At 43.9% G+C, this 19,402-nt stretch overlaps 2 protein-coding genes across 3 annotated transcripts in view; one reads left to right on the forward strand and one right to left on the reverse strand.

Moving 5' to 3' along the window:
* Positions 1–12,341, forward strand: LOC148322321 (myosin-4-like). Its single transcript, XM_088316650.1, has 40 exons — positions 1–38; positions 490–701; positions 1,361–1,504; positions 1,587–1,743; positions 1,834–1,861; positions 1,938–2,052; positions 2,116–2,208; positions 2,328–2,391; positions 2,466–2,564; positions 2,629–2,732; positions 2,805–2,943; positions 3,026–3,144; positions 3,384–3,533; positions 3,609–3,779; positions 3,853–4,162; positions 4,244–4,323; positions 4,408–4,495; positions 4,571–4,688; positions 4,762–4,885; positions 4,948–5,084; positions 5,156–5,411; positions 5,477–5,719; positions 5,804–5,980; positions 6,054–6,199; positions 6,272–6,362; positions 6,438–6,827; positions 6,902–7,028; positions 7,100–7,218; positions 7,523–7,719; positions 7,785–7,968; positions 8,049–8,214; positions 8,283–8,407; positions 8,480–8,788; positions 8,885–9,088; positions 9,174–9,299; positions 9,621–9,791; positions 9,893–9,997; positions 10,075–10,170; positions 10,297–10,431; positions 11,016–12,341. Exons 2-40 carry the CDS (start codon positions 498–500, stop codon positions 11,037–11,039), a joined length of 5,835 nt encoding a protein of 1,944 aa, XP_088172776.1. The 5' UTR covers positions 1–38; positions 490–497; the 3' UTR covers positions 11,040–12,341.
* LOC148322322 (myosin-1-like) overlaps positions 11,037–19,402 on the reverse strand; it is a 17,148-nt gene continuing 8,782 nt past the window's right edge. The window contains exons 21-41 of one of the 2 annotated variants that reach the window (XM_088316648.1): positions 19,210–19,346; positions 18,870–19,125; positions 18,302–18,544; positions 18,054–18,230; positions 17,836–17,981; positions 17,566–17,656; positions 17,082–17,471; positions 16,878–17,004; positions 16,471–16,589; positions 16,207–16,403; positions 15,906–16,089; positions 15,670–15,835; positions 15,012–15,136; positions 14,615–14,923; positions 14,338–14,541; positions 14,139–14,264; positions 13,891–14,061; positions 13,704–13,808; positions 13,040–13,135; positions 12,833–12,964; positions 11,037–12,455 (exon numbers count right to left, since the gene is read on the reverse strand). In XM_088316648.1, coding sequence (XP_088172774.1) covers positions 12,435–12,455; positions 12,833–12,964; positions 13,040–13,135; positions 13,704–13,808; positions 13,891–14,061; positions 14,139–14,264; positions 14,338–14,541; positions 14,615–14,923; positions 15,012–15,136; positions 15,670–15,835; positions 15,906–16,089; positions 16,207–16,403; positions 16,471–16,589; positions 16,878–17,004; positions 17,082–17,471; positions 17,566–17,656; positions 17,836–17,981; positions 18,054–18,230; positions 18,302–18,544; positions 18,870–19,125; positions 19,210–19,346 — 3,522 coding nt within the window. In that variant the 3' untranslated portion in view covers positions 11,037–12,434. Of the gene's footprint in view, positions 12,456–12,832; positions 12,965–13,039; positions 13,136–13,703; positions 13,809–13,890; positions 14,062–14,138; positions 14,265–14,337; positions 14,542–14,614; positions 14,924–15,011; positions 15,137–15,631; positions 15,836–15,905; positions 16,090–16,206; positions 16,404–16,470; positions 16,590–16,877; positions 17,005–17,081; positions 17,472–17,565; positions 17,657–17,835; positions 17,982–18,053; positions 18,231–18,301; positions 18,545–18,869; positions 19,126–19,209; positions 19,347–19,402 lie in introns of those variants that run through there. The other variant, XM_088316649.1, reaches the window with a different exon arrangement.

The following is a 19,402-nucleotide window of genomic DNA, read 5'->3' on the forward strand; positions in this document are numbered from 1 at the left end:
ACCGTTGCCCCAGCCGACCGCGTCACTCGGACACTTAGGTGAGTCGATTCAAAACCTCAAATGTGGAGAAAATGACAACTTTTTAATTTTACTTCCTACTCTTCAAAACAGACCTGTTTTATCAAAATAGGCTTGTTACTTGTTGTGTCCCATTTTTTTTAAAATTAAACAATTTATAGCATTAGCAAAGCTGTACAAACACATTGATAGCATAAAAACCTGAGTGAATAAATAAGGGAATTTCTTTTTTCATTGCGCCAGTTTTCTAAACAGGGATTATATAAATGACTCTAGCAAGAAATCCTTTTTAACTTCTGTACTTCAATTGCTTTTAAATGCTGTACTTGCAAAACTTAAATTTAAGTAAAGAAGTTGAATCAGTACTTTTATCTTTTTTTACAAATAAAAATTTATACTCCTTTTTCAAAATCTTACTGTAAAGTTCATGCTGTGATATGCTTATGAAACTCTTGATATTTTCATCTGCAGGCGTCGCCATGAGCAGTGATGCCGAGATGGCCCAATATGGGCCGGCCTCCGTCTTTCTGCGCAAACCCGAGAAGGAGCGTATCGAGGCGCAGAACCGGCCTTTTGACGCCAGGACCGCTTGCTTTGTGCCGGACCCCAAGGACCTGTACATCCGAGGTGTTGTCCAGAACAAAGAAGGTGGCAAAGCCACCGTGAAGACGGAAAAAAATGAGGTGATGAGAAGGGACATATCTGTCGGGATGAAATGTATCCAAAAACGCTCCATATACAACCAATTTATTTAGCTCCTTTTAGAGAACAACAAGTTGAATGTTACAAAAATTACTGAAAGCGTTAAGTCAAACATAAAGTTCGCCTTTAAAAGTGTCAGGTTCGCCAATTTGACATATCGTGTTCGAAAGCTAAAAGGAGAGACAGACAGCTCAAGTGGAGACAGAAAGGTTAACAAAGTTTATTTGGCAACTTCATCTTCCTTCTGTTCCTCGATGCTTTTCACACATTCCCTTTTATAACATCGGGGAATCAGATTACACTCAAGGGTGGTACAGTTCGTCTTCTCAAAAGCTGGTTTGGTCCGGTTCATCATTGGTGTGTCGTCGTGGGTCGCAGCTGACTTTGACGTCAGCATCTCTTATCAGGACCTAGCACGATGTTGCTTGCTTCAGACTCACTTCTGAAGAAGTGCCACCGCCCTTCTTTTCAACATGATATGTGCACCATGTATTGAAATAAAGTTGCGTCATGGCAAATGTATAATAACCTCCAAATATTATTCTAACAAAAAGTCTAATGAATTTCGGGTTCCACCTGAAATTTCCAATATCCAGGACTTTTTGTGACTAGTGTATTGAGTCATTGTATTTTGTCCTAGACGGTAACCGTCACAGAAGAAGACTGTCACCCCATGAATCCACCAAAGTACGACAAAATCGAGGACATGGCCATGATGACGCACCTCAACGAGCCGTCTGTGCTGTTTAACCTCAAAGATCGTTATGCAGCGTGGATGATATACGTGAGTTCGGAGCTGAGCCTGAGGCCTTTGTAGTATTTACAGCGTTTGCCTCAAAACTGACGCACCTTACCACCCTGCCCAGACGTATTCCGGACTCTTCTGTGTGACGGTGAATCCGTACAAGTGGCTGCCGGTGTATGACCCGCAAGTGGTGTCGGCCTACAGGGGGAAGAAGCGCATGGAGGCTCCTCCTCACATCTTCTCAGTGTCCGATAACGCTTATCAGAACATGCTCACAGGTGAATGTTGCGAATCAGGATGGGGGCAAATATATTTTCACAGCACTGTGAGCTTTTTGTACTGAATGAAACCGTTTCGTGTCTTGCCAGATCGTGAAAACCAGTCTGTCCTGATCACGTGAGTCACTTGCATGAACTCTAGTTTGAGCTCTTGAGCCTCGTCTGAGCATGAATGTGTCCCTCTGTTTCCACAGTGGAGAATCTGGTGCAGGTAAGACTGTCAACACAAAGCGTGTCATCCAGTACTTTGCAACAATTGCAGTGGCGGGCGGCAGCGACAAGAAGGAACAGACAAGTGGAAAGATACAGGTACGAGACTAAAACTCGCCAATGGCGAGGCAAAGTTGAGGATCTGATTCTTGTGTTTTCTAGGGAACTCTGGAGGATCAAATCATCTCAGCGAACCCTTTGCTGGAGGCATTTGGGAACGCCAAGACCGTGAGAAATGACAACTCCTCACGTTTTGTGAGTATTTTACTAAAACAGAAATGTCACAAATACAACCAGAGTTGCAAGACACTTTAGCCCTGAATGAGCAATGATGTTCATATATGTACCCTGAGAGTGTTGGTCATATTTTTCAGGGTAAATTCATCAGAATTCACTTTGGAACGACAGGGAAACTGGCTTCAGCAGATATTGAAACATGTACGTTTATCTTTCCTAAGATAAATACCCATCTCTGGCGGAGTTATCAAATCATATGTTGTGCTCTGCTCCAGATTTGCTGGAGAAGTCGAGAGTGACGTTCCAGTTGTCAGATGAAAGAAGCTACCACGTCTTCTACCAGATAATGACTGGACACAAACCAGAGCTCATAGGTGAATTATGATGATAATGAGTCGTAATGATGAATGATATTTAAAGAAATGTAATACTCTGCAGAAATGTTGCTCATATCTACGAACCCATACGACTTCCCCCTGATAAGTCAGGGGCAAATCACTGTGGCAAGCATCAATGACAAAGAAGAGCTTGACGCGACAGATGTGAGCAGGCTATATTTAATGGTGCACAAATGCCTTTCACCAACCCCTCTGACCATCATTTTGATCCAATAGACCGCCACTGACATCCTGGGCTTTAGCTATGACGAAAAAATGTCAATCTACAAATTGACTGGCGCTGTGATGCATTACGGGAACATGAAGTTCAAGCAGAAGCAGCGAGAGGAACAGGCAGAGCCCGATGGCACTGAGGGTGAGGCTCCATGCCTTTTGTGTTAACAATGAAGAGACACACAGACTGACACACGGTTGCTGTTTGTCATTTTGTCTTTCAGTGGCTGACAAAGTGGCCTTCCTCATGGGGCTGAATTCTGCCGATCTGCTGAAAGGCCTCTGCTACCCCCGCGTCAAAGTGGGGAACGAATATGTCACCAAGGGCCAGACTGTCCCCCAGGTAACTCTTCATCAACCATTCATGTAATCCCAAATTAATGATTTGGATATTTACTACCAACTAACCAGCCAATTAACTGGTCAGTCAAGTCAGTCAGGTACTGCAACAAGTTCCCTCCCGTAGCAGATGCTGTCTCCACTCTTGTTCACATCTTAATGCACTTCATTTAATTGAGAACAAAAATAACTACTAAGTGCTTTGTCAAGATAAAGTACTGAAATAAGCAATTGTTACTTGAGGTGGCCAATTCAGTTGGCGCCCTGGCCAAGTCCGTCTATGAGAAGATGTTCTTGTGGATGGTGATACGCATCAACGAGATGCTGGACACCAAGCAGTCTCGGCAGTTCTTCATCGGAGTGTTGGACATCGCAGGATTTGAAATCTTTGACGTGAGTCGGGACACTTACCTCATTTTGGTCTATTAATGTTGTGGCTCCAATGCTCAAGTTAACCTCCTCATGTAGTACAACAGCATGGAGCAGCTATGCATCAACTTCACCAATGAGAAGTTGCAGCAGTTCTTCAACCACCACATGTTTGTGCTGGAGCAAGAAGAGTACAAGAAGGAAGGCATCGATTGGGAATTCATCGACTTTGGTATGGATCTAGCAGCCTGCATAGAGCTCATTGAAAAGGTGGGAGACACATGCTAAATCAACAAAATGGCTACTGTCAAACAGCATTTCAATTTTGTTTTCTAATCCCCAGCCAATGGGCATCTTCTCCATCCTTGAAGAGGAATGTATGTTCCCCAAGGCGTCAGACACCTCTTTCAAGAACAAACTTTACGACCAACATCTGGGCAAGAACAATGCTTTCCAAAAGCCCAAAGTGGTCAAAGGCAAGCCAGAGGCTCACTTCTCTCTAGTGCACTACGCCGGAACAGTGAACTACAACATTACCGGCTGGCTGGAGAAGAACAAGGACCCGTTGAATGAGTCTGTGGTGCAGCTATACCAGAAGTCCTCTTTGAAACTACTGTCTTACCTTTATGCCTCCTTTGCTGGGGGTGATGGAGGTAGGAAACACGTTCATTGATGTGCATGTTCCATCTGAGTGTCTTTAAAAGAAATCAGGGCAATTGATTTCTGTCTTGTAGACTCCGGTGGTGACAAAGGCGGGAAAAAAGGAGGAAAGAAAAAGGGCGGCTCCTTCCAGACAGTGTCTGCAGTTTTCAGGGTATATAATAATTTGTTAGCATATCTGGCCAGAATATATGGATGGACCATCCCCTCATGATGAGGTCTACCCTACTATTTTCAGGAAAATCTCGGAAAGCTGATGACTAACTTGAGGAGCACACACCCTCACTTTGTACGTTGTCTGATTCCCAATGAGGTTAAAACACCAGGTATCATTCAGAGGCAATTTCGGATTAAAATAAAATACTTCATTCAACTGTTAGTTTAATAATTCTTTGGCGTAGGTATTATGGACAATCACTTGGTCATCCATCAGCTGCGCTGTAACGGTGTGCTGGAGGGGATCCGCATCTGCAGGAAAGGATTTCCCAGCAGGATTCTCTATGCTGATTTCAAGCAGAGGTCAATAATGCGACAAAATGTGCGTCATGTTAAATCACTGTAGCTTGTAATGGTCTTCATCCAAAATGAGCAGATACCGAATCTTGAATGCCAGCGCCATTCCCGAGGGACAGTTCATCGATGGCAAGAAAGCTTCTGAGAAGCTTCTGGGTTCCATCGATGTTGATCACACTCAGTACCGCTTTGGCTCCACAAAAGTAAGAGTTCTTGCATATTAGCTGTTCTAACATAAATTGGTCATAACTCATGTTTTTCACAGGTCTTTTTCAAAGCTGGTCTCCTGGGAAATCTAGAAGAGTTACGAGATGAAAAACTAGCTTCTCTTGTGACACAGACACAAGCTGTTTGTCGAGGTTTTCTCATGAGGAAGGAATTTTCCAACTTAATTGCTCAAAAGTATGATGATTTTAATATGACAATGAAATGATTTTTGCACAGACCAAATGTGTAATCTGCTTATTTGACAGAGATTGTGTGTGGATTCTACAATACAACCTGCGCTCCTTCATGAATGTCAAACACTGGCCATGGATGAAGCTTTTCTTCAAGATAAAGCCTCTGCTCAAGAGCGCAGAGACAGAAAAAGAGATGGCCACTATGAAAGAAGACTTCATCAAATGCAAGGAGGACCTGGCCAAGTCAGAGTCCAAGAGGAAGGAAATGGAGGAGAAAATGGTCTCTCTGCTGCAGGAGAAGAATGACCTTCAACTTCAAGTGCAATCTGTGAGTTTCGTTGTACCGCCAACCTGATGAAAATGTTCGTGCCATTTATTGACGTCTCTCCTCAGGATACGGAGAACCTCTGTGATGCAGAGGAACGATGTGAGGGTTTGATTAAAAGCAAAATCCAGCTGGAGGCCAAACTCAAAGAGGTGACAGAGCGAATGGAGGATGAGGAGGAAATCAATTCCGAGTTAACCACCAAAAAGAGAAAGCTTGAGGATGAATGCTCCGAGCTTAAGAAGGACATTGATGACCTTGAGATCACTTTGGCTAAAGTGGAGAAAGAGAAACACGCCACTGAAAACAAGGTTTGGACATTGGACTGTGTGATGAGTAATGAGTTTATTCAAACATCCGTTCAAAACACAAGCTGAAAGTGATCCATCTTGCAGGTTAAAAATCTGGTAGAGGAGCTGGCGGGCCAGGAGGAAAGTATCAGCAAGCTGAGCAAAGAGAAAAAGGCCCTTCAAGAAGCCCACCAGCAAACCATGGATGACCTTCAAGCCGAGGAAGACAAAGTCAACTCGCTGACGAAGGCCAAGTCAAAGCTGGAGCAGCAAGTGGATGATGTGAGTTGCGGCTAAACGTCAATGTTCAAGTGCTCCCAAACAACCCGGTTTAATTCGTCTGACTGCTCTTCAGCTTGAAGGCTCCCTTGAGCAAGAAAAGAAAAGCCGCATGGACCTGGAAAGGACAAAGCGCAAGCTGGAGGGAGACATTAAACTTACACAAGAATCCCTGATGGATGTGGAAAATGACAAACAGCAGTCTGAGGAGAAGATGAAGAAGTAGGTGTATGTAGAAAGGGGACAAGGGCAAGGTTGCACCTGACACCTGACGTTATTTTCTCGTCACCACAGAAAAGAATTTGAAAACAACCAGCTGGTTGGCAAGATTGCGGACGAGCAAACAATCAACAACCAGCTCCAGAAGAAGCTGAAGGAGCTCCATGTAAATACACTTTGTCACACATGAACCATACTGACAGTGACTCCTCATTAATGATCTTTTGCTTTCTGTTTCAAGGCTCGAATTGAAGAACTGGAGGAAGAAGTGGAAGCTGAGAGATCGATGAGGGCCAAGGTGGAGAAGCAGAGGTCCGACCTGGCCCGGGAGATTGAAGAGGTCAGTGAGAGGCTGGAGGAGGCTGGAGGAGCCACTGCCTCTCAGATTGAGATGAATAAGAAGCGGGAGACAGAGTTCCTGAAAATCAGGCGCGACCTGGAGGAGGCCACACTGCATCACGAAGCCACGTCTGCTGCATTGCGCAAGAAGCATGCGGACAGCATGGCTGAGCTGGGAGAGCAGATCGACAACTTACAGAGAATCAAGCAGAAACTTGAGAAGGAGAAAAGTGAGCTTAAGATGGAGATTGATGATTTGGCCACTAACATGGAATCTGTGGCTAAAACCAAGGTTAGAACTGTGGGAAATTTTAGAATTCTGAGGCCACCTGGCATCCTGATGTGTTGTTAATTGCACTTGAACAGGTCAACATGGAAAAGACCTGCCGATCTCTGGAAGACCAGGTAGTGGAATTTAAGACCAAGAATGATGAAAACAGTCGGAACATTGCTGATCTCACCAATCAGAGGGCCCGTTTTCAAACTGAGAACGGTACTTGAACTCCACATCAGTTGAATGAATTGCTTTCTGTCAAACTAAGAATCAAAATCTTTCTCTTGTAGCTGAGTTATCCAGACAACTTGAAGAGCGAGAAAGTGTCATATCTCAACTGACCAGAGGAAAGCAAGGTTTCACCTCACAAATAGATGATCTCAAAAGACTCATGGAGGAGGAAACAAAGGTAATCAAAGCTCACAACTGCTGACAGTTGCAATCTATTAATAATCCTTAGCCTATACTGTTGTTAAACGATAGATGTCGATATATTTGGGTAGCAGTGGTAGCTATGTCTTAATGTCAATAAGTCCACGTCTGTTTTAATCAACTTTTCTGTTGGAATATAAAACAAGAATAATCTTATTCATTCAGTCCATTTCCATTGTTTTCTCAATGGCCCTGTCTTGGTCAAATGACATAGAAGGATTTGTTACTCGTGGTCAGAAGAATATTGACACCATGGTGAATTGTCATGGACACCTCCACAGGCCAAGAACGCTCTGGCACACAGCCTCCAATCATCTCGCCATGACTGCGACCTCCTCCGTGAACAATATGAGGAAGAGCAGGAAGCCAAGGCAGAGCTGCAGCGTGTTTTGTCCAAAGCTAACACTGAGGTTGCTCTCTGGAGAAACAAATACGAGACGGATGCCATACAACGCACTGAAGAGCTGGAGGAGGCCAAGTAAGCTTAGGATCACGCTTGGAATGATTCAGCTAACTGAGTTTTGACAATATTATCTGCCACAGGAAAAAGCTGGCCCAACGTCTCCAAGAGGCAGAGGAACAAATCGAGGCAGTGAACTCAAAGTGTGCCTCGCTCGAGAAAACTAAACAGCGACTTCACAATGAAATGGAGGATCTTATGGTGGATGTGGAAAGGTCCAACAGCGTAGCAGCCTCACTGGACAAGAAGCAGAGAAACTTTGACAAGGTATGTGGATCATATCATGGAGGTCAATCTCTAGACATACTGTCCTCAATGACGAGGATAATCACGTTTTGTTCATCTAGATTCTAGCAGAGTGGAAGCAGAAGTATGAAGAGTCTCAGGCTGAGTTGGAAGGTGCTCAAAAGGAATCTCGATCCTTGAGCACGGAGCTCTTCAAACTGAAGAACTCTTACGAGGAAGCCCTTGATCACCTGGAGACAATGAAGAGGGAAAACAAGAACCTACATCGTAAGATTAAAAAATAAGTAGCAACTTTTGAGATGACTTAATAAAACGTGTATGGTGTCCCACTTTAGAGGAGATTACAGACCTGACAGAACAGCTAGGAGAAAGCGGGAAAACAATCCATGAATTGGAGAAATTCAAGAAGAGTGTTGAAACCGAAAAATATGACATGCAAACTGCGCTGGAAGAAGCTGAGGTAAGTGGCATACATTTTGCCATTAAATGTTTGAAAGAAGACAAACTATTATGACAACGTTCAATTGTGCAGGCCTCCCTGGAACAAGAGGAATCCAAGATACTCTGCATCCAAATGGAGCTCAACCAAGTCAAAGCCGAAGTGGACCGGAAAGTGGCGGAGAAAGATGAGGAGATTGACCAACTGAGGAAGAACAATCAACGAGTGGTAGAATCCATGCAGGCCACTCTGGACGCTGAGGTCCGTAGCAGGAATGATGCCCTGAGGGTTAAGAAGAAAATGGACGGAGACTTGAACGAAATGGAGATCCAACTGGGCCATGCTAATAGACAAGCTTCTGAAGCTCTGAAACAGCTGAGGAATGTGCAAACGCAAATGAAGGTGTCATAATCATTATCAAGGATTTTCCTGGCCCAAGTTGAGCCAGTGGTATAACCATTCTGAACCCAAAAAAAATAAAACGCAATATGTTTTCAGGAAGGCCAAATCCACCTGGATGACTCCCTTCGAGCTCAAGATGACATGAAGGAGCAGGTGGCCATGATGGAGCGCAGGACCGGCTTGATGCAGGCTGAGATTGAGGAGCTTCGAGCTGTTGTGGATCAGACGGAGCGGAGTCGCAAATTGGCAGAACAGGAGCTGATCGATGCCAGCGAACGTGCTGGACTTCTTCATTCACAGGTGTTTTTCATCGCAAATCTTGAACCACTGAAATGTAGTCGCCTACGTGTATTTTCACCACCAGCGTCTGTTTTGGTTTCGACAGAACACCAGTCTCCTGAACACCAAGAAGAAGCTGGAGACGGATGTTACCCAGCTTCACGTTGAGATAGAGGAAGCTAGTCAGGAGGCCAGGAATGCCGAGGAGAAGGCCAAGAAAGCCATCACTGATGTAAGTAATTAGATTGTTCATCTGCAAGGCATATTCACTTTTTTTTCAGAGTGATGTGATTAAAGTCCCCAGATAATAAAATCAAAGCCTCATGGTGTTGTGTTTGAAGTTTAAGTGACACGAGGAGCGATGTAAACAATGACCATTATGGCATTTCTAAAGCTCAGCTGATGAAATTAAAAACTAAACTAACTAAAATGATATCTAAAAGGTAAAGAACAAACTACAAAACTAAAACAAATATAAGGCTGAGTTGCTCTCTCAAGGATGCTGTTGGACTTCATACTTAAAATTGGAACCCTATTGCTGTGGTACTTGCAGGCCGCCATGATGGCTGAGGAGTTGAGAAAGGAGCAAGACACCAGCGCCCACTTGGAGAGGATGAAGAAGAACTTGGAAGTGACGGTCAAGGACCTGCAGCACCGCCTGGATGAGGCAGAGAACTTAGCCATGAAGGGCGGAAAGAAACAGATGCAGAAGCTGGAAGCTAGGGTACGAGCATGCTGTATATCTCATCAACCGAAGAGTTTCTTGGCCACAAAAGCAGTTATAACTTAGCTTTCCTTTGTCTTTACTAAAATGCGCTTAATCAGGTTCGTGAGCTGGAGACCGAACTAGAAGCTGAGCAAAAGCGTTCCAGTGAGTCCATCAAGGGAGTCCGCAAATACGAGAGGAAAGTCAAGGAGCTAAGCTACCAGGTATACCGAAACCTGAAAACCTCTGTTGGATTCTGCTCATAGAAAGTCTTTGCTGAAAGAAATGCTGTCTCTATTAGACTGAGGAAGACAAGAAAACCAATGTTCGACTGCAGGACCTGGTGGACAAGTTACAGATCAAAATGAAGGCCTACAAACGTCACGCTGAAGAAGCCGTGAGTGCACCGCCATTTCGGCTTGGCCAACTTCATGTTTTTCAAATCAAATATTTTTTTAGGGAGCTGCAACAGACTAGTGGCATTTCAATTTATTTATCATCACTCTTGTCATTCAATCTTCAGGAGGAGCAGGCCAACATGCACATGGCCAGGTTCAGGAAGTCTCAGCACGAGTTGGAAGAGGCTGAAGAGAGAGCTGACGTGGCCGAGTCACTTGCCAACAAGATTCGAGCCAAGTCCCGTGACATTGGGTCAAAGGTATCAGACATGTTTGATATCACATCTCTTCATATGTTTTCATAAACTGTCGGTGGTGGGCTGTATATTCATCACCTGGGCCATTAGTAGGTGCCTACCTGACTTCATCCACCGCTCGCTCAATAGCACCGCTATTGTGTTGCATTTATAGACTCCATCAATACTATACAGAAAACATAAGGTGGCAACAAAGCACATTAGACAAGGTTTTGGATTTAGTGAGTGAACCTCTGCCCTCACTTCAGCATCATTCTACGTCAACAATATTTGAACCTGAGCATTAAAACAGCGACTAGGTGAGTTTTCAAGGAATAATCGAGGATATCTTTTAAAAAAAAAAAGTGTGGAAAAAAAATCAACTAAGCCAATGCCAAACAGCGAATATGCGGGGTCTCACTCTAGATAAATCTACATGGTCCAGGATTACGGATTGTGTATTGTGTGAAGAACGTGGGCAAATTTGAATGACATGAAACATAAACCTGAATTATTTTTTTTTTTTTCTAGATGTATACGTCACTGGTTTTGATAGTGTTTTAGGATAGTAAACACGATTAACATTTCTGCTTCTGATGTTGTTTCAGACAACTGAAGGACAAGGGGAGTAGCTGAATGTGTACCCGGACGTCGACCACAGCCGACGCCATTTCATCATAACATTGCATGCTTAGTTTGTTAATAATAAATTAAAAATAGACCATTCATTAACAGCAATGATTTATCCCAAACATTGTCACTAACACACATACCCACACACGGACACCTGAAGCAACACTAACAACTAAAAAATGTAAAATTAAAAGCGTTCAATACTTACAATATTTGAACGTCCCCCCCCCTTTCAGGAGCCCCAAAGGACTATTGTAGTTTGTCTATGACTCTAGTATTTTTTATCACTGTGTTGCCAGCTCTGAAAGTAAAGTTAGTCCACAACTAGTCAACGTACACAGAATTAAACTTGCTAGAATTTAGCTTCCCTAACTTTGATTAATCATCCTATCAGAGATCGCAAAAGTTGGACGAAACCTGCGAACGAACGTCATCAATTTAAAATCTGATTGGTCAAATTATCAGTCGGCAGATTTCTTGGCCCGACAACACATTGCTAACATCTGATTAGCCAACTCTCTACGATACCCTCCATTACTTTGTACTGGAAGAAGCGATATTTTCATTTACAACATAAAAATATAGTAATATGACAAGAAAAATAATAATCCCAGACATCCGGACCCGACGACAACCACTGCTGAATCTCCAAATCAACGAGGTTTCTTACGGTATGTTTAATCTAAACTGCGCACATTTCATGGACATTTCTGATTTATGCTAACTTGATTACACTAAGTCTTCACTTAGCATTCAGTTTAATGTGTTCATTTAATGTCTACGTCATGTCATCGTTGGTTATTAGTTTCACATGTATCATCTGTACTTGTGCCTAGTTGCGTTTATTGCATGATCAGAAAAGTAAACATTGAAGAACATTTTTGTTGTTGTTCTTTTCATTAATAGTAATGTGTCACTGTACTCATGAAGAGTGTCCTTTATGTAGCTAGGGAATAAGTGGCAAAGGGGTATTTTTTCAAGCTTTATTGCAATTAGGGTAATACGTCAAACTATTGAATTCAGGCAGTGTGTTATAGATGCTGTTGTGAGGAATTGTAACCTTTCCATCATAGTCTCAAATATGGCAGCAAGCTAAGCACCTGGTATGATTGTGGCATATCATCACATATATCTGACATCCCAGCAGCATTTCTAGATGGTGACAATACATACATATTTTAATTCATTCATTTATGAAATGAAATGAAGACTTTTGGGGAAAAAAAATTCATTCACAACATCGGTTGTTTGTGTTTTAGATGCCATAACAATTTGAACTGATTAAATGTAGAACGACTTCATGCATACAGTGGCTTCAAACGTGTACCTAAATATTATTCACAAGCAACACAGTGGTTCACAGCACGCGTCTTCAAGATAGTCGCCAGCGATGATTACTCCCTGCTGTCTTTGCTCTGTAAAAAAAAAATACAAAGAACAGTCAGTTTGACACAAACATGGTTGTTCTTAAAATAAATTATAAACTACAAATGGGGAATGGCGAGCAATACAAACATAATCAATCAATTACATCACTTAGTTTTAGCCCAATTAGTTTAAAACGTATTTTTTTAACAAACATTTCTTCTTCAGTCTCATAACATTACAACTTTTTCCTCAAAAAATATGAGTTAGTTTTTGAAAGATTTTGACTTTTTTTTTTTTCTCGGATGTAGGCAACTTTTTAATTCCCAAAGCCTTCATGCACGGCATTTAGAAGGTATTCTTGGATAAAGAAAAAAAAATCCTGGATCCGAATAGTTTGAGAGGCCCTTGAGGTTAATTTTTGCACCTTGGCCATGTCCCGACTCTTGACTTTCATCTTGTTGACCTGGGACTCTGCGATGTCAGCTCTCTCCTCGGCCTCCTCCAACTCATGCTGCACCTTCCTCAGTTTGGTCATGTGGGCATTGGCTTGCTCCTCCTGTGCAACATCAAGAGAGCAAGTCACCAACCAGACCAAGTCCATGATTGGCAGGGCCAGTGGCCACGCACTCACCGCCTCTTCAGACTGCCTCTTGTACACTTTGACCTTCAGCTGGAGTTTGTCAACCAGCTCCTGCAGCCTCATGGCCGTCTTCTTTTCCTCCTCTGACTGCGAAGATGAACGACAAATTGGATCAGTTCCTTGAAGAGAAATGATGGTACAGTGAACACCCACCGATTCGCCAGTCACTATGAACAAATTCACCTGTAGCGCGGCTCATCATTTGTGGCAGTTAATGGCGGACGTATATATTCTCTGCTATCTGTCTATTTGTGTTCTGTGACACCCTAAAATGTCACAATATGTCACACAAAAATATTGAAATGATACATCTGAACTTCTGTAGATAAGAGAGTCTTGGCTGCATGTGTTCGTGTTTGCTCTGCTGAGTGGAGAACAAATTGAGCAGGTTCATTTTTGCCATTTAAAAAAATAATTGAAGTGTAAAAACACTTCTGGTGTATTTTATCGAAATAAATATTAAATGAGTTTGAAATTATATTAAAATGTTTTAAGATTATATTTTGGAGTATATTTAAGTTGTAAACTTTTAATGTATGCCCTTCCAAAAAATATTTTGAGGAGGGGGTCACTTGCAGCTTTTTGCCATTTGCGGTGTGTCCCTAACTCCTGCAGAAACTGAGGGGTTCTCTGTAAGTTATTCCTTCTACTCAACCTGATAACTGAGTTCCTTAATCTTGCGTTCCAGCTTCCGTGCCCCTTTCACAGTGTCGGAGCCGTGTCTTTGCTCCGCCTCCAGCTCATTTTCCAGCTCTCGCACCTGTAAGTGGACAGATGGGCTACATGGGCTGGTTTTACACGCACTTCTTTTTTTAAGCAAGTTAGGACAGGCTCTTACTCACCCTCGCTTCAAGTTTCTGGAGCTGCTTCTTCCCGCCCTTCATGGCGAGACTCTCTGCCTCATCCAGACGTTGTTGTAGGTCCTTGACAGTGGCTTCCAAGTTTTTTTTCATCCTCTCCAGGTGAGCACTGGTGTCCTGCTCCTTCTTCAGCTCCTCCGCCATCATGGCGGCCTGCATAATGAGACCATGCTTCATGTTGCGTCATTGCTGCCTTCAGAAGGAAAGTTTGAAGTTGGAGATAACCGTACATCAGTGATGGCCTTCTTGGCCTTCTCCTCTGCATTCCGCGCTGTTTGGACACTATCGTCCATCTCGCCCTGAATCTGAGACAGGTCGGCCTCCAACTTTTTGCGGCTGTTGAGTAGACTGGTGTTCTGTAAAACAGATTGGATTTTGGCAGGAGGTTTTGTATTTGTCAAAAGCCCGCAGATGTTGAGATGCTGAAACCTGGGAGTGGAGCAGCTGTACTCTCTCGCCAGCATCGAGTAGCTCCTGCTCAGCCAGCTTGCGGCTCCTCTCCGTTTGTTCCAGGGCAGCTCGGACTTCCTCCATTTCCGCCTGCACCAGGTTGCTCCTGCGCTCCGCCATAGTGACCTGCTCCTTCATGTCCTCATTACTCCTAAGGACATCGTCCAGCTGAATCTGGACATCCTGATGGAGGATGCGAAGTACACTTTGAGAGCGTAGACTTGATGTTTGTGCACATTTCACGGATGTCGCTCACCTTCAGCTGAACATGCATGTTCCTGAGCTGCTTCTGAGCCTCGGCTGCCTGTCTGTTGGCGTGGCTCAGCTGGATTTCCATCTCATTGAGGTCTCCCTCCATTTTCTTCTTCACTCTCAATGCGTCATTTCTGCTCCTCACCTCGGCATCCAGGTTGCTTTGAATGGTATCGATGATCCGTTGGCTGTTTCTCTTCATCTGATCGAGCTCTTCGTCCTTCTCAGCTATTTTCTTGTCCACTTCGCTTTTCACCTGGTTGAGCTCCAGCTGGACTCGAAGGATCTTGGACTCCTCGTGTTCCAGGGAGGCCTACTTGGAGACGAGAGTGGTCAGTCACAAGGAACTGTGATGGACTATAATGTGGAGGATTGTATTTTGTAGTCAATGCACTGGTCACCTCAGCTTCCTCCAGGGAAGTTTGGGCTTCCAACTTTTCCTGCTCAGCCTGTTTCTTGGATTTTTCCAGCTCGTGGACGTTTTTCCCCATTTCTCCAAGCTGCTCGGAGAGATCCTCGATCTCCTCTGGAACGAGAATGTTGACCAAGCTTAAAAAATAAATATATAATAAGTTTAATTGCACAAAATATGACCAAATAAAGGACGTACGTTGAACCGCAAAGTTTGAATCGAGACAACAAGCGTCATTATTATCTTAGGCGACTAAGTTCACTGCAGGACATCTAAATCAAGCACTGCAGATCAAAAGCCTGAATCAGAAGAGTGTCTTGTCCTAGGTTGCTGAATGAAGACTAGAGAAGAATCTTGTGGGAAGAGATGTCAGGACATTGTTGTAAGCAGGTGTTACCAGATGGTGTGAACCTCCTCCTCTGTTTAAAGAGACTTTTTTAGTTTGGCACAGATTCCTTCTCTGATATCTATTTCAAACTGATGGCCCTCTCTGTCCAGAATTTGGACATCAATTTACTAACATCTCCGCCAACATTTTCTTTTTCTTAAGGACAAAACTTGAACCGTTGTCAACTAATGAGAAGTCAAGTTGCCTCGATTCAACATTACCATGAACTGCATGACTGAGAATCTACACAGTGGCATACGTTGAAGGTTCTTATTTTCCCGCTTGAAAGTCTCCAGCTGTTCCAAACATTCTTCAAAACCATTCTTCATCTTGAAGTTCTCAGTGCCCAAAGAGCGCACTTCTTTGAGCGCTGACTCCAGTTCCGTCTGGCCCTCCTCGTACTTCTGCTTCCACTCCGCAAGAACCTACAGAAAGAGGTTGCACAACTTGATGGTCTGACGCTTCATCATGTATCAAAGGTCTGAGAAGGAAAACCTTATCAAAGTTCCTCTGCTTCTTGTCCACGATGGCGGCAGCAGCGTTGGACCTCTCCATGTCCATCATCAGGTCTTCCACTTCTCCCTGCAGCCGTTGCTTTGTCTTCTCCAGAGAGGAACACTTGGAGTTGACGGCCTCCACCGCTTCTTCTGCTTCCTGCAGACGCAGCGCTAGCTTCTTCCTGACAGAACAAAACATATATCGTGAACACCTCACCTATTTGCTCGCCTGCCCTACCAGCCAACTGGTGTTCCACGACCACGAGGCCCTGCTGATATTTGATTTTGTGTTTCCTCACTTGGCTTCTTCCAGCTCCTCATTACGCTGGATAGCGTCTGTTTCGTATTTGTTTCTCCACTGGGCCACGTCACTGTTGGCCTTGGAGAGACAGCGATGGAGCTCAGCCTTGGCTTCCTGCTCCTCCTCATACTGCTCTCGCAGAAGCTCGCAGTCATGTTGCGTGGACTGCAACATGTGGGCCAGGGCATTCTTGGCCTTCACAAAAATGATGGTCAGCGTGTTTAACATTGCTTCTGTGGTATTTCTGCTCATCCACGCGCACCTTGACATCCTCTTCGTTGAGTCTTTTTAATTCTTCTATCTGCTGGATGAATCCTTGCTTTCCACGAGTGAACTGAGACAGGAGCACAGCTTTCTCCTCCAGCTGGCGAGACATTTCAACTGCACAATAGAAAAAAACAGTTACAAGCAGTACGATTTGCTTTGCTTTTTTCATGTCAATAATTCAATGCACTTTTATTACAGTTTTTATTTCATCAATAAATACAGCTTTATTTTTAACCTAAATTTAATAGCAGTGTCTCTTAAAAACTATTCGAATCAGAAAATCGGTTTTGATTTAACCAATGAAAACCGTTACTTTTAAACTTGTACCAACCTTGAATCGTATTGCACCACATGTATCAAGAGACACGTGACGTGAGGCAGGCATGCTCATGTCTGACTCACCGTTTTCTGTCTGCAGTCGAGTGTTTTGGCTAGACATGTCATTCAGTAGCCTCTGCTGCTCCTCCTCTTTAGCCTTGACCTCGCTTAGTTGATCTTCAAGTGAGCGGCACATTTTCTCCAGATTAATCTACTCAGAGAAAGACAGTTTCTTGTTTGAAACAACAATCATCACTCTGCTTGTGATTTGACTTGACCCTCCCCGACCTTGGCTTTAGCCACACTCTCCAGATTGCTGGACAAGTCATCCATCTCTAGTCTCAGCTCACTCTTCTCCTTGTCCAGCTTTTGTCGGACCCTCTGGGTGTTGTCCAGCTGCTCCCCCAGCTCTGCGACGCTGTCTGCATGCTTCTTGCGCAGGGCGGCGGACGTGGCCTCGTGCTGCAGCGACCGCTCCTCCAGTTCTCTACGGAGCTTGAGGAATTCGATCTCTTGCTTCTTGTTTGCTTCTACATGAGTGGCAGTGGACGCTCCAGCTTCCTCCAACCTCTCAGTGATGTCCTCCAGCTCCCGGGACATATCAGACCTCTGCCTTTCCACTTTGGCTCGAGCAGCGCGCTCAGCCTCCATTTCCTCCTCCAGCTCTTCAGATCTGGCCTGCAAATGAGGGATTGAGTACATGGAAACGTATAAACTATATAGTTGTGGTCAGTGTCATCTGGTCAAATCTGTCTGAAGCAGAATTTATCACCTGGATCTCTTTGATTTTTTTCTGCAGCTGTGACCCAAGAGCTTGTTCATTCTCAATCTTTGTCTGCAGCTGCGAAGCCTCAAAGTCTTTTCTGTAGGAGAGAGTTCAGATGAAGGCACCAACCCACTGCGATCGGGCCAATTATATTGGAATTTAATCCCACAAGTGAAAATGTTCGGGGTATTTGTCTTATGGGTGAAATGTTATTATTAAACTGAAATGCACTATAACATTTACAGGTGGACTTAATTTGGCATTCTGTGAACATACTTTCTAAGCTTGTCATCCAGTTGCTGTTTCTCATTTTCCAGATCCATGATAGACTCCAGGGAAAGTTTGAGGTCACCCTCCAACTTCCTCTTTGCTCTTTCCTGGTCCATCCGGATCTTCTTCTCCTGCTCCAGTGAGCCTTCCAACTATAGCATTCGAGTTTTTCAAACTGCAGCATATATCAGTTGTCATCGTCTTGTGAATGAGCGGCAACGCACCTCGTCAACCTGCTGCTCTAATTTTGCTTTGGCCTTGCTGAGGATGTTCACCTTCTCCTCCTCGGCCTGCAGGTCATCCAGTGTCTGCTGATGGGATTCTTGCAGGGCTTTTTTCTCCTTGGACAGTTTTGTAATGGTGTCATCCTGACTCATGATCTCCTCTGTCAGGTTTTTCACCTTTTAACAGATAACGAACGAATATGACGTTTAACGTTAAGATTGTAAGCACCGTGCTTACATCCACTCACCTTGTTTTCGACTGCGTGTTTCTCTTTCTCTACTTTGGCTAAGGTCAGTTCGAGGTCATCAATGTCCCTCTTCAGCTCTGAACTCTCATCTTCAAGCTTTCGCTTCTTCGCTGTCATCTCGGCGTTCAGCTCCTCCTCGTCCTCCAGTCTCTCCATCACTTCATTCAACTTGGCCTCCAGTTGGATCTTGCTCTTGATGAGTCCCTCACAGCGCTCTTCAGCATCCAGCAGGTTGTCTGACTCCTGACAAGATGAAACACACAGTGAACATTTAGGAAATACTCTCATTTCGCTTGCTTAAATGATGGAAAATGTATACAATCATAAATTAAGTTCTATACATTCTTAGATAATTAAGTCTCACATAACACGCATGTTTTTGGAATGTAAGAGGAAGCCAAAACACTGATAAAACCCACACAAATAGGATGAGAAAATGCACAATTTTCCCACTGTAAAAAATATTTATGTAATATTAATTCTAACAGAGTTAGAGAAAGAAGAAGCTGGTTGCAGCTTGATGGCCGGCCATGGGCACAACTAACCCGTGAATCAATTTGAAACTTACCGCCTGGACTTGGAGGAGAAGATCGTTACGTTCTTGTACAACAGAGACCATCTTCTCTTCAATCTCCCGCCGTCGGTTTTCTGACTTGGCCAGATCTTCTTTGAGCTTTGTGAAGTCCACCTTCATTTGGGCCATTTCCTTCTCGGCCTCTGCGCTCTTGAGCAGTGGCTTGAGTTTAAAGTACAGCTTCATCCATGGCCAGTGTTTGACGTTCATGAAGGAACGGAAATTGTACTGCACGGTGTAAATGGCCTCCCTGTCAACAACAACACTTGTTGGCTTCACGACAGGAGATTCTTTACAATGATAGAGAATGTGATTAAACTCTATGCATAATTACTTCCTGGCCATCATCTTCTGATACTCCAGCCGGATTAGAAATCCACGACACAGTGCCTGGGTGGACTTCACAACCTGAGCTAACCGCTCATCCCTCATTTCCTCCAAAGCGCCCAGCAGGCCAGCTTTAAAGAATACCTAAAAACAACGCTGCCATCGTTCAATTACCCTTCCAACTCAGCACTCTTAATGTT

Source organism: Idiotropiscis lumnitzeri, chromosome 15 (assembly GCF_059441095.1).
Source record: "Idiotropiscis lumnitzeri isolate Australia: NSW breed Sydney's pygmy pipehorse chromosome 15, RoL_Ilum_1.0, whole genome shotgun sequence".
Taxonomy (NCBI): domain Eukaryota; kingdom Metazoa; phylum Chordata; class Actinopteri; order Syngnathiformes; family Syngnathidae; genus Idiotropiscis; species Idiotropiscis lumnitzeri.

Coding starts and splice junctions, on each gene's coding strand:
- LOC148322321 (XM_088316650.1), top strand. CDS start 498: ATGAGCAGTGATGCCGAGATGGCCCAATATGGGCCGGCCTCCGTCTTT. Junction 1,744..1,833: donor TTATCAGAACATGCTCACAG/GTGAATGTTGCG, acceptor GTGTCTTGCCAG/ATCGTGAAAACCAGTCTGTC. Junction 10,171..10,296: donor AACGTCACGCTGAAGAAGCC/GTGAGTGCACCG, acceptor TTCAATCTTCAG/GAGGAGCAGGCCAACATGCA.